A 13,707-nucleotide genomic window follows, 5' to 3' on the forward strand; every position below is an offset into this window, starting at 1 on the left:
TAGAGAGGTCCCTAACAGCAGACTTTCCCATCGCAATACATTTTTTTTATTTCCTGGCTGCTGGTGCCAAGAGTGTTGACTGTGAAGCCGAGCAAACTGAAGCTGTAAACAATCTCAATCTCTTCACTATGTGGAATGGGAGGGTAGTAAATTTTGTGGATAGGCTAGCATGTCTCACACAATCCTGCCCCTTCACATAGTCAGTCGTCTACACTAGAAAAGACACATTGAGAGGCAAACTCCACTGTGATAAAGGATGTAGCTTCTTTTCAATTTCCATAGCAAAAAAGAATTTTATTTGACAACAGAGAGATAAATAACAAGTAATGAAAGGCAAGACCATGATAATTTCCATGGAAATGTAATGGAAAAATTACTAACAGATGCAGTATTAATTCTTTTATACCAATCTAGTGTCCTCCTTGTCTATACATTGACATATAAACTGATAATGAAGTAATAAATGAATATGTGTGTTTCTGTGTGTCTTAATTTTTTTACGTCTCCCATTCAACCTTATTATAACCTCTGATTCCCATGCAAAAACTTTGTAACTCACAATTGATGGTCAAAAGTCAGGTTTCATTTATATTTCTTTTTCAGTGTTCTGCATGTATATTGTTGGATGGGAGAGAAAATATGTAAAACTATTTCAACAATGACTTTCCAATAAAGTCTTTCTTTCTTGTGACTTACTGCCTCTTACTGCCTGACCTTTTTAGCAAGAAACACACTAATAAGAGTTTCTAAGAATATATGCCTCAACCTGGGAGTTCTCTTCAATATTTTGAGCTTTACACACAAACATATTATTTACACACAACATCCCTTTTACCATCAACAGCAATATATATGAAATAACCCTGTTTTCCTAAGCCATGTACATTGATAATATTATGCTGCTCATTATTTAATTTTATTTCATTACTTGATTTTCATTGCTTTTACCAAAGCAGACCATCTTTTTGTTTTGGCTATACTATTTTTTTGTGTGTAACTAATGTAGTATATTGTCTTTGCCAAACTAAAAATTGTTTTGATATAAATCAGTCACCAGCTGAGGTAAAGGAATTACATTGTTCAATGAGCATCACATGCTTAAAGGTTTATCTCAACCACATTTACTACCTGAGGAAGTAATATCAAAATTGTTTTGTTTGGGGGTTTTTTCTATATTTGGATGTTACAATTGAGCTATCTTTTAATGGGAAATAAAGAGGATACAATCTTGATGGAAAATATAAGTTATTTGAAAGTATATCTTAGCTAGATATTCATAGAAATATAGCATTTTGACAACATTGAGAAAAATAAATTTTATAACAAATATATGTAATGAAACTCACATAGTATATTTTTACTTCACTAATAAATTTAAATTATGGTGTCTTTCATTTTACCTGGAATAGAAAAATAACATGATAGTATTATTTTTCTGCTTGACAAAAAGAAATAGGAATTATTAACATGCCCTATGTTTTACAAACTATTGAATTATATCAAGGTAATTTCTAAATTATCACTTTTAAAAAGTAATGTTTCATAAATTACTTTGAAGAAAAGGGGGAAAAAACTTTATTTGAAACAATTATATGAGAAAAAAAATGTTTAATCCAAAAATTTTCATAGACTTCTTCTTTCTTAAGTACTATGACCCATGCTAGAGTACCAAACTAATGCTAGTAGTCATTATTAATAAGTGAAGGATGTGAAAATTTGTAGCATAATTTTTGAGATCTATCAATCTTGTTCCAGATAAAATATCAGGGACATTACTGAAATTCTGATTCACCTGGTTCAAATTCACCATCTGCACCACACGAGAAGAATGGACAGTCTACTTGTGTGCAATTTACTGCTTTTGAAAACCCTCTGGAGGGTCAGCTATGGGTCACTTCCGACTCAATGCCACAAAACAACTGCTCAAATTCTTGTATTTGAGTTGTTTTGTTTTAAAATGCTTTTAAACTTACAAAATCATTAAAATAAAAGAAAAATATCTTCTAAAATTGTTTTAGAAATATCTCAGGCATAATCAGAAACTAGCCTTTCCTTAAAATGTGCTACCGTTGAATGAAATATTCTTCTCCTAGACCATTTGATTAATTTGGATAATAACGAAGCTCTCAGCATGGATTAATTTTGAGGATGCCATTCTGTCAAATATACCTTAGAGTGAACACACCACAGCTCCCCAACATATGTCTGTAGGAGTATGCTCTGACTTAAAATGTTATAACATACTGATCCCTACATACAACACACATATAGCTAAATTCAAGAGGAAAAAATAGGAATAAAAAGTTCCTACTAAATTCATTTTGCTTTTTTATATCCAGGAAAGTTTACCTAGTATTTTAATAGTTTAAAATACTGGATAGTGCATAGGAGTTTAGATATAAATATTGTAAGCAATTGACTTTGAGAATCTTTAAAAGACATGATTAAATGTTTATTAGCAAAGTGAAAATATTTGAAATAACAAATGTAATATATTTGTAATGGAATGAAAGCATGTTCACCTCAATGAAAATTAGTGAAAGATTTTACAAAGTTAGATAACTGATATTTTTGTGAAAATTTCCCTAGCTCATTTAGCAAGCTCTAATGGCACTTGAAGGAGTTGTACTGTTAACCCAAAGGCAGTCAGTCCAAATGCAATAGCTGCTTCATGGCAAAAAGATGGCCATTCTCCTTCCTTGGAGATACCATGGAAAATTTGCTGGAGAGTAAGCTTTGAATCAATCCCTACTCCACAGCAATGACTTTGAGTTGAGCCTTGGAAAAATCATTTAGACTAACCAAAACAGACACACATTTAGAATTCTGGGAGATATTTCTTGCAAATCAGTTGGTGAAGTGCCATTTGTTATTTGCTTTGTGGGAATTTACCCGATTAAAAAAACGTAAATCAACACAACCTGTGGTCATCTTCTCTCTACCCATCATGCCACAACAATGTAGAAGACAACAGTTGGTAGCATTTGGGCTTACAAACACATTGTTTAATAATAAAATGTTAGTTTTATATTTCAGAAGAATATTACTTAAAAATGGATGAGAAAGACTAAACAATAAGCTGGTAAAAAATGGTTCATTTTCAAATTACTGAAGCTAATTATTATTGAAGATAGTTCTCAGATATCATTATCATTTGCCCATGGTTGATGTAAGCAGTTTTATGATGCATAAAAAACCTGGTCTTTAGGACCCAATAACTTCCTTGATACAGGAGAAGGCATCACCCTATCTTCCCCCTCAGAAATTTATTTTATCTACCTATATTTCTATTAGAGAGGGAGCTCCAGTGGCTTAGTGGCAAGAAATTGCACTGTAATACCAAAGGCATGTGGTTCGAGGCCATCAGTTGCCCAGTGGAAGAAGGATACGCATTCTCCTCCTCTGCAATTAACTGTCTCTGAAAACCCACTGGAGGTACAGCTATGGGTCAATTTCGACTCCATGGTGCACAACAACAACTCCTATTAGAGAAGCCAATAATTACCACATACATTAGGCTCAAAATTTTTTGATAGTAGCAGAACAATTGAATACCTCCTTTGCAAATTCTAAGCATTTGAATTTTTTGAAATGCATTTGATTAAAATTCTTCTTTTGTTTGACTAATCTTTATTTTCCTTTCCCATTTCCCCCTGATTTTTTTTTAATGTTTACTCAGTTTATACTATCAAAGTATTAAATACCAGAAAACCAGACACTTTACCTTTAATAGTTAAATAATACCTAGAGAAATACACAAATGGTTAAAAAGGGGGTGAAGAATTATTCTGGGTAATTGTATGAATGAATAAAGATTACCACAGCAACCATTTTTTCCTGATCCTTTGATGACATCAAGGACAACCTCTCTCACTAAGTGAATGTTTAACACAGAAAAGTCAGGAGATCCAATTCCTCATTCCTTAAGAAAACTGTGAAAAAAAGACATGGATGATTAGTATACAGCAAAGACTCAGATGTTAACTAGTCAGGATTCCATCTCTTAAAAGGAAGAGTTATCACTATGGTTGTATTTATTCTAAGGAATTGCTTTAAAACTATCAGAAAAGAGTACAATATTTCTGCTGATTGAGCTGACTTAAACCCTAACGTGTCATTTTGTTGACTGTCAATATTGTTTTTGAAACTTATTCATGTTAGTAGGATTTCTGATTTTAAATATATTCCAAAAGATCAGTCTAGCCATTTAGAAACTGAGAATTTGAACAGTAATCTCTAAGTATGTAGAGGAACATATTGCATGAGTCAGTAATGTAATTTGTGAGAAATGTCTACACACAAGCTTTCATATACCTTTATTCTGTCTTTAGAATTTGGAATGATGGGAGATCATACAATTAAAAGTCAGCGACCTCGATCTGTTCATGAAAAAAGGGTCCCTCAGGAACAAGCTGATGCTGCTAAATTTATGGCACAAACTGGTAATACGTTAGTTACATTTTTCTATCTATTGTTGTTACTTTAATGAAACCACTGCATGTTTTCATGATCTTTTGCTGCACATTTGTCAGTTTTTGGAGCTGATATTTTTTTTTGAACCATTTTTATTTTGGTCACCAGTTAAAGTCCATAAATAAAGTAGCTGTGAACTGAAAACTGCACAAAAATGATATAGTGAAATTATTATACTTCCAAGATTGAGACATTTAGAATTTACATATTATTTTTCATTTATGTTTATTAACTACTTAAAATGTGTCATTAAAACTTTTATAAAAGTAAAAACAAAGTTTTTCAGTAATTTTTTGTATGGAATTTTAGAAGATTAGACTCTTAAATAGGACCTTGGATAATGAAATTTAATTTGACAAAATTTAGTATTTTGAATATTTCTCAAATTTAATATTTCCTATATAAAATATTAACTGATTGTTTAAATGTCTAGCAATTAGTTGAAATCATTTTTAAGAATTCAATAATCTTGAAGAGTTTTGTTAAATAACTTAAATAATAAAAGTTTACTGTCTTTATTTGTAAACTGTAATTCATTCCAAATAATTATAAACTAAACTGATATTCTGATTTATAATTTTTATAATTATGTATTAATTATTTATAAGTGTCTCAGTATGTGTATGTGTATATTTTATAACATATGCTATGCGTTATACATTTTTGTGTACATAATTTATACACATACATGCACATAATGGACATTTATCTAACATATGTTCTTAATGTATTGCAGTTATACCCATTTATTTGTTTATAGAGTTTGAACAAGGAAATGAAAGATATTTTGAATCCTGATTAATGAAATGTAATTCTACCTGTATTTGGCACACTTTTAGGTGAAATAAAAGTTTAAACTGTGTTATGAACATTTTCAGCTCTCAACTTTATTTTGGAAAATTAAAAACTAACAATTTCATCTTTGTCTTCACAAGTTTTATGTATTGCAATCTAGATGGCTTGTTTTACCATTAATACAGACGTTTCAAGCACACAATAAGAATGACTGATGAAATCCCATTGAAGAATGAATTACTTCCTTCAGTTCAAGTATACTTAGGATAATATTTATTCAGAATACTAACTCTGAATCTACAACTTTAAAATGCAACACTTTTAATGAATTTTGTTCTTGGTGATGGGTGAGTAGTAGGTATCAATAAAATGGTATCAAGTAAGTCCAAGTTAGAATTCTTAGAACAAGAAGGGTATGTAATATAAATTTTACAATAAAGGCCTAATTTTAGGTATTTTTAGAGTTATACATTACAACCAAATCCAGAAGTGGATAAAAAGTAATTCTTCAGATTGCATCTATTTGGGAATAAATTATTTATTTTTTGACTATTTATTTGAACAAGGCCAGAAGTACATTACCAGGCAAATTTCCAAAATTTGACTGTACTTTTCTACTTAACTGGTAGCAAAAGTCTAAATCATTGAGCAGAGAGATTAGGAGATGTTTGACTCTAAGTAGAAACTCAAATGACTATTCAACCTCCCTCAGACACACTCTCTTTACAACATTTCTTCAGGAAGAGAGAAGGTGCCCTCCACTCCTTAGTACCAAACGGAAAGCAAGTACTGGTTAACTGCAGTTCTTGAATGTTAGAGTTGGGTGGGAATGAAATACGAAGCCATAATTTTAGTTTTGTGGAGTCATATATAAAATCAGATTATGTATAAATATTTCATAATTTGCCCAGAACTTTTTAGTATGAACCCAGATTTTGGATCTGTCTATTACTTATCACAAGAAAATTCACAAACATAATTTTCAACCATGTACGTTCAAATCACAAGGAATATTGTGATTTCTAAGGAAAAGATTATTAATTTATCATTTTTCATTCTCTCCATATGCTCTCAGCTATAATTTTATATTTAATTTATGTTATAACAACATATATTTAGTAAGATAGGTTACCAAACCAATAAAAATTCAAACCCACAGTCACTGATTTGATTCCACCTCATGGTGACCAAAAATGTATATCTTCCCAGGAGGTTATTGCCTTGTTTTTGTCTCTCAAAGCTTCTGATGGATTCAAATTGCTAACCTTTTGATTAGCAGCACAACAGAGAAGGCAAACATATACCACCAGAAATCCTAAAGTACAAGTACTTATTAAGTAAAGCCTGGAAGAGCTTTAAAACTATTTTCCTGTATTATTAAGAAGAATTTAAAAAAACAAGACACTGGATGGCAGAATTAAAGTTCTGAACATTTTGATTGGCTGTTTCATTTATGAATAATAAGTATTTGTTGTTTAATTTTAAACCATAATTGTAAATCAATTTTACAAACAAATATATCATTCTTGTTTTAAAATTAAATTACTGTCTTAAAATAATATTACTATAAGACTTGAAAACAGAATTGTTTTGAATGGTCATAATGTTGTAATTTTTAGAATAATATAGATAGTTACTGAAGGGAGATACTAGGAAGTTATAATACTAAAAAGATAAGTTACTTGCTTTAATAGTTCCTGAAATTATATTCTCTTTAGATATTAGTCTGAATAAAAGCAAATGTCAGACAATGAAATTTTACAAAATTTAAATTCATTTTAGAAAACATTTCTCTTTATTTGTAAAAAAGCACAAGCATTTAACATTAATTTTAGAGTAAAATATAATGCAGCTGAGAAAAAAATAATAGAAGCTAGTATCTCTTTTTTATATATGAAAATAAAAACAAAGCAAAACTATCAAATCTTGTAATTAATAATTATTCAAAGAGGTTGACATCTTTAATCAATATTTTTTAAAAAAATAACCAAAGCTTTATGTAAAGGAGTATTTTAAAAAAAACAAAAAAATTAGTATCTCATAAGGGATTATTAATTTCTCAAAATATCTGATTATAACACTATCACTCCAATAATTGAAATAAAACCAGTTTGAGTATATATTGCCTCTATCTATAACCCACAACATAACCTGCATTTGTGGTCCAGAGAAATGCAATGGCATTATAGACACAGATCTAAATTAATTTCCATCAAGACAGATTAAAACACTTACACTTAATGACCTTTTTTAATAATCATGGTAATCAGCAAAGTATTTTTAAAACCTCTTAAGATAACTGATATTTTGTTAACATGGAGTGAATGTCTACCTTGGAAATGTGTCATTTGTTATCTAAAATGGAACAAGAAAATGGAAATATGTTTTAATCTCATGATTTTTACATACTGCCAAAATCTTACATTATTAATATATTTATAATATAAAAAAGCATTCACACATTATCTCATTTAATTATTACAAGTGCAATGCTAGGTAGATGTATAACTTGTTTTATTGAAGTGGCTCTGGGAAATTAGTGACTTTCCCAAAGTCACAGAAGATAATATTAAAATTTTCATCAGATCTTCTGACTTCAATTACAATAATTTTCCTATTTCCTTTTTTAAATTTATTTTTTGGTGGGAGGTTAAGATTCTTAATAGTGTCTTAAATACTGAAGCCTTTGGCGTGATCTTTAATATGTCTTCTCAGAGACAGGGTACCAAATTAGTTTGTGCCATCTCTCAAGACAAATATATTAATAATAGGACTTTTTTTAATATCAGAAAGTATTTTTAAACAATTCTTTTGAAGAGTATTAGCTGTTTCTCAAAATTATCTGATGTGTTCAATTAGCATAGTCTTCACACTTTTTTTTAGGAATGAGGAAGTGGGAGATGGAAGACTTCAGGATTTTTGATAGGAGTGTAACCCATTATTATAATATTAAGAGAGTAACATGATTATTCATGAATGTAGACCAGCATTTCAGTGGCAAAAATTAAACTCAAAATTGAAAACTTGCTTATGTTTTGTTTTTATCAAGAAAATGAACCGTCAAACTGAGGAAGAGCAAAAAAGGCCAGTTTTAAACTTTGATTCTCAGCCTTTCATGGTCTGAGTACTATGGCTTAGCTGGTTCAACATGGTTGCAGTGCACTGATGGATGTATACAATCTGTTCACCATCTAGAGGCAGCAGATATTCAATAGGCAGTGTGTTCATGCATTCAGAACTAGCTCAACCTTTTAAAATATTTTGTGTTCATGCATTCAGAACTAGCTCAACCTTTTAAAATATTTGTACAAAAATACATTTAAAAATAGTTCTTGATCCTGATTTATTTCTTCATTTAATGGCACAAGCTTTTTCCTACCATAATAAAAATGTATGGCTGAATACAGTCTCCTTTTGTGGCCAAACATAACGACGTTTATTCATAACTCTTCAGCTATCAGCGCGTCACAGCATATTACCAACTATGCCACCCAGAGTTTCTTTTATTATTCATAACTTTTAACATTTTTACTTACTATAAAACTTACATTGTCCATTATATTCTGATTCTTAATTCATAACATGAAACTATATGCTTCTACTTAAGGTAATCACATATACAGGTTGCAATACCGTAGGAGAAAAATTGCATATTTTCACTTACTTTTAGCTTATATTTTCATGATCAATATGTGTGTGCATCAATGCATATATATTTATATATGTGTGTGTGCATACAGTTTTAAACATTATCTAATAAATTAGTTTGTAGAAAAAGAATCTTCAGTCTTCCCAGAGTACTATTCACATGTAAAATAACAATTAAATGAGGCATGATTATAACTGTTCTGCAAATAGTTGTTAAGAAAAGTTTTCTATGAAGTTAAGTTATAAACTTGTGAGGGCAAAAATACTGAAGTCAGTAAAGGTGTGCATTGTTTTCAAGACAAACCCTGATCACTGGCATTCCTATCTAATATCAAATACTAGCCAAGTAATTATTGTCAAATCCTTATGTCTATATGTATACTTGCAAAGACATTATCTTCTACATCACTTGAGTGCTGACCTGTAAAAGAGTAAATACTTCATAATTGTTCTCCGTAGAACAAAAGCGTGGTCAGATACCCAATGTTGAATAGCCATTAGATTGTTATGAGTCATATAGGACATAAGGAGCTTTAGTCAGAATGTTACATTGATTTCTCCATTAAATGCATGTTTTAGTCAATTCACTTTTTTTCTTTCCAAGCAGGAATATCTCAATGATAAAATTAGTTTGCTGAATTACATTTTGGTGCAAACTCTTCTATCCTGGATCACCACTAACAACCAGTTTGTAGACCAAATGTCACACTGTAGCCCACTTACTAACAGCCAAAATGAGAAAAGATGGGCAAGTGGTTTATCATATCTTTGTCTTTGTATTCCATTCTGAAGGCCAATTCTAAGAGGAACCCCAAAACCATACCATTCAATTGTCCCCTGATCTATATAATCAGTGATACAACATCCTCAGAAACATCTCACCTGTGAAGTTTTTAACACCTAAATGGTTAGTTAAAATAGTCTCTGCTAGTAACTGCAACTTTTGAAATAACTTTAAGAAAATCTATCCTGAGCCCAGGGCTAAAAGCCTGCTGTGATGGTCTTAGAAACACTTGACTTTTAATCTCCTCCAGACATGACTTCAGATAATAATAGAAATTAGGCATAGCTTTAACATGGTGCTTTGTTCGAAAAACTAATGAATTCAGACATTCATTGCCTTTTTAGGGCTCTATTTCTGAGTTACTTTTAGCTCCACATTAAATTTATAGAAACCTGAGAGGAATTTTTCTCCATTTCAAGTCAGAATCATTGTTGTGTTTTCAATCATAGGGAAAACTGAGAGCAGCGGTTTTAAAAAAATTACCGCAAAATAAATAGCTATCTTAGAATGAAAAAATAGGAATTGAAGGAGGCATTTTAATTATAAATGAGTGCCAATGTTCAACACAATGAAAAGAAGTTCATTTCCTGTAGTACTAGAAAGGAGGCCAGTAGTAATAGAATTAAAAATATCAGAATGAGCACATCAATATATTCAAGCCCATGGGGAGAAAAAAAAGTAGGTACAGTGATGCATTTTGCTTCCTGACCCAACATCATGCACAGCTGTGGACTGGCTTGAAGAAAATCGTCTCAAAACCCTTCTTGTTGAAAAACGCTGACTACTTCATAGCATCCACAGCAAAACGAAATTTATGAAGAAGAGCTTTGTTAACAAGGTTATAGCAAGCACACCCCTCACATCAGCATTTTACACATCCTGTCGTGAAATTTCTTTTCCTCTGAAGTGTGTTATCTTTTGATGTATTGTCACATTTTTACATTACAAAATCCCCTTGCATGCCATAATGTCAGATTGATATGATGCTTTCTATATGAATATTCAAGGAGTTATTTCATGTTTATTTGTTGTCTTACACGCAGGTGAATCTGGTGTGGAAGAGTGGTCCCAGTGGAGCTCATGCTCAGTTACTTGTGGTCAAGGGTCGCAGGTGCGAACCAGAACTTGTGTATCACCTTACGGGACACACTGCAGCGGCCCATTAAGAGAATCAAGGGTTTGCAATAACACTGCCCTCTGTCCAGGTAGTGTTAGCAGCAACTTCAACTGTGGCTGTTATTGAATTGTGTCATGCTACGCATTTGGAACAATTTGTTATTTTCATATGAACTGGGTATAGACATTTTAATTAGAGTGTATAAGTGTAATTCTTATTCAACTGTGAAATTTTATTAGGTATGTGATCACTTATGCTTTCAGAGCAGCCAAGAAATTGCATAAGTCACTTCTCTTCTCCTTCCCCAACCAGTCTCAGCTGTGCATTATATTCCTGTGCTTACTTCTAAGAGCAGTTAAAATACTTTGCCTGTATTTTTAAATGGAGGGGGAAATGTTCAATTTCATGATTTGGAATAATATGGCATTTGCTAGCATATTGAAAATGTGATTTGCATCCATTGTTTAAGGCGGTGGTAGATGTAGTGTTTAAAACAGCCTGTCACCCTCATCATTTACGAAGGTGTTTTGTGTTAATTGGAGCACTGCAACACAAATGTTTTCTCACTGAAAGTGAGAGTTGCCCATGTTGCATTAAAGATTTCATCTACAGTTTATGCATACTTGCATACTTAAGACTTTTCTCTCATTCAGGCCACTGCCTTTCCTGGAAAAATAAGTATTAAAAGAAATTTGTCTAGCTTTCAAGAACTGCATAACACATAATGCTGAGAATTTCCAGGTTTATATTTCTCTCCAAACATCTGGTGGATAGATGAATGCAAATGTATGTTCCACTGCTGTTGACAGTGAATGTGCATTAACGTTCTTTACATTCTCTGAAGAAGAGTGGCCATAATAAATGGGTCTGGAACAGCAGCAACCCTTCAGCTACTAAATTGTGATTAAAGCTTTCCTGGTGAGATTCCCATCTAGAGTTGGCTGATACTGCAGTTGCTAAAGGAAGAGGTAAAGAATAGGTGGCCTTAAGGAAGGGTGTGAAAAAATCTCAGTTCTCAGCAGAATAGGTAAGGGAGATCCATTAAAAGACGATCAGAAGGTAATAAAAGAGGAAGTGGTTGGGACAAAGTGGAGGAGGAAGGATGCAATGAAATCGGAGATTCCTTTCTAACAGCACTGGATGAGAGCAAAGGCATAGATGAAGGAAGAATTAAGGCTAAGTGGAACAGAGAGCTAAGGAAGCATTATCAGGAAAAGAGCAATAAATGCCTTTAAAGCCAAAGAAAATCAGTGAGGATCAGTGGGAAGCATATTCGATTAGAAAGAACATAAGAAATATTAAGTTTCAACAGAAAAAGAAATGCTTAAGAAATTTACAGAAGAGGGAAGACGATATAATAATGAAAAAAAATAATAAAGCAGGGTTCATACAGCAAACAGATTCTCAGTATTTAGGCAACAGACATGAAATGAGAAGTGAAGAGCTAATAATGCCAAAAAATTAATTCTTCAGACAACAAAAGCAAATAGTTTGCAAATATGCCATGGGTTAAGTGGAATATGTGGATAAATAACTAATATCGAACCCTTTTTATAGTTCAGTATACACAGTTCGGGGCGGGGGGGGTGGGTAGTTCCAGGTCCAGTTCTCTGCTATTAGCAATGAGAATGACAACAGAAAATTAAACTGCACTAGACAAAGTTAATCTTGTGAGCACTAATTAGAATTATCAGAGTCCTGTCAGTATATTCAAGGTTAGACTCTAAGGGAACTTTCAATTGGTGCCAAAGTGTTCTCCACATTTCTCCATTCAGAGGCCACTTTCCAGCTATTGGTTATGTAAAATCATAGGTTTAATACGTGGAAATAGCTCTTCTTCTGCCAAAGCTCACCGAATAAACCCTCAATGGGTGTGGAGAGCACAGTGCTTCTCTCCTGTGTTCCTACCCAAGAACAAGAAACTAAATCCATTACTGTTGAATCTATTCGAAGGTGACTCTCCAGCAGTTTCTGAGGCTGTAAATACTGATGGGAGATGACCCATTCATCTTTCTCTCATGTAGCTACTGGTGGATTCAGACCAACAATCTTTCAGTTAGCAACCCAACATATACTACTATGCCAACAGAACTTTCTTTCTCTGTGTGTCTAATGTCCCGAAACAAAATCATATTCCATAAACTTCAAGGTTTTAGTCAATTTCTTAAACCTACACTATTTATGCCTACTGAGTAGTACATAATTATTAGTTTGCTTCATTTTTATATACATAATATTTATGCATTCATTTATATGTTATCTATATAATGGTTTGGATATTTTTAGATTTGGTTAAATAGTATTTATTTTAATATGTGTTTTAATTCTGATAGTTCAAGTCATTGAATTAAAGAGAATGAAATAATTGTTTTTCTGAATTCCCTTTTTATTTTTTTAGACATGAAGAAAATTTCATAATTTAGCAACTGAAATGTAGAATAAATATCCCACTATGGGAAACAGATTCTTTTCAGACTGTTTTGTGTTTTTTTTTTAATTTGAAGTATTATGAGTTCAGTATTTTTTGGGTATTTGTTGTGCTGATAAATACATACTCTTTGCAATCAGATGTACCAGGAGAAAAGTGAAAGAAAGGAATTTAAATAAATAGGTAATAAATTCCACAGTATAAACAATCTTCTAACATGATAGTTGATATTAAAAAAATAAAATTAGCTTAAAAATCTATGCCTGATTTTTATACATGACTTTTAATGCTGTGAATATGTAAATTCAATTGTTATTTAATTAATGGAAATGGTACAAAGAACTAATGAATGGAATTTTGATAAAATAGCAGGAGAGGAAGGCCCTCTATGAGGTGGATTGATTCAGTGATTGGGATAATTGGGATGGGAGTGTCGGAGACAGTGTGATTGGCACAGGACAG

At 31.9% G+C, this 13,707-nt stretch overlaps 1 protein-coding gene across 1 annotated transcript in view; it reads left to right on the forward strand.

Annotated features, from left to right (window-relative positions):
- The window catches only part of BAI3 (brain-specific angiogenesis inhibitor 3), a 1,132,296-nt gene that overhangs the window by 432,390 nt on the left and 686,199 nt on the right, over nt 1-13,707 (forward strand). Inside the window, exons 2-3 of the mRNA XM_006899477.1 lie at nt 4,332-4,442; nt 10,744-10,905. Of these exons, the coding sequence (XP_006899539.1) occupies nt 4,332-4,442; nt 10,744-10,905 (273 nt within the window). The remainder of the gene's footprint in view (nt 1-4,331; nt 4,443-10,743; nt 10,906-13,707) is intronic.

The sequence above is a fragment of the Elephantulus edwardii genome, unplaced genomic scaffold (genome assembly GCF_000299155.1).
Source record: "Elephantulus edwardii isolate Elephantulus edwardi_28Jun2011 unplaced genomic scaffold, EleEdw1.0 scaffold00258, whole genome shotgun sequence".
Taxonomy (NCBI): domain Eukaryota; kingdom Metazoa; phylum Chordata; class Mammalia; order Macroscelidea; family Macroscelididae; genus Elephantulus; species Elephantulus edwardii.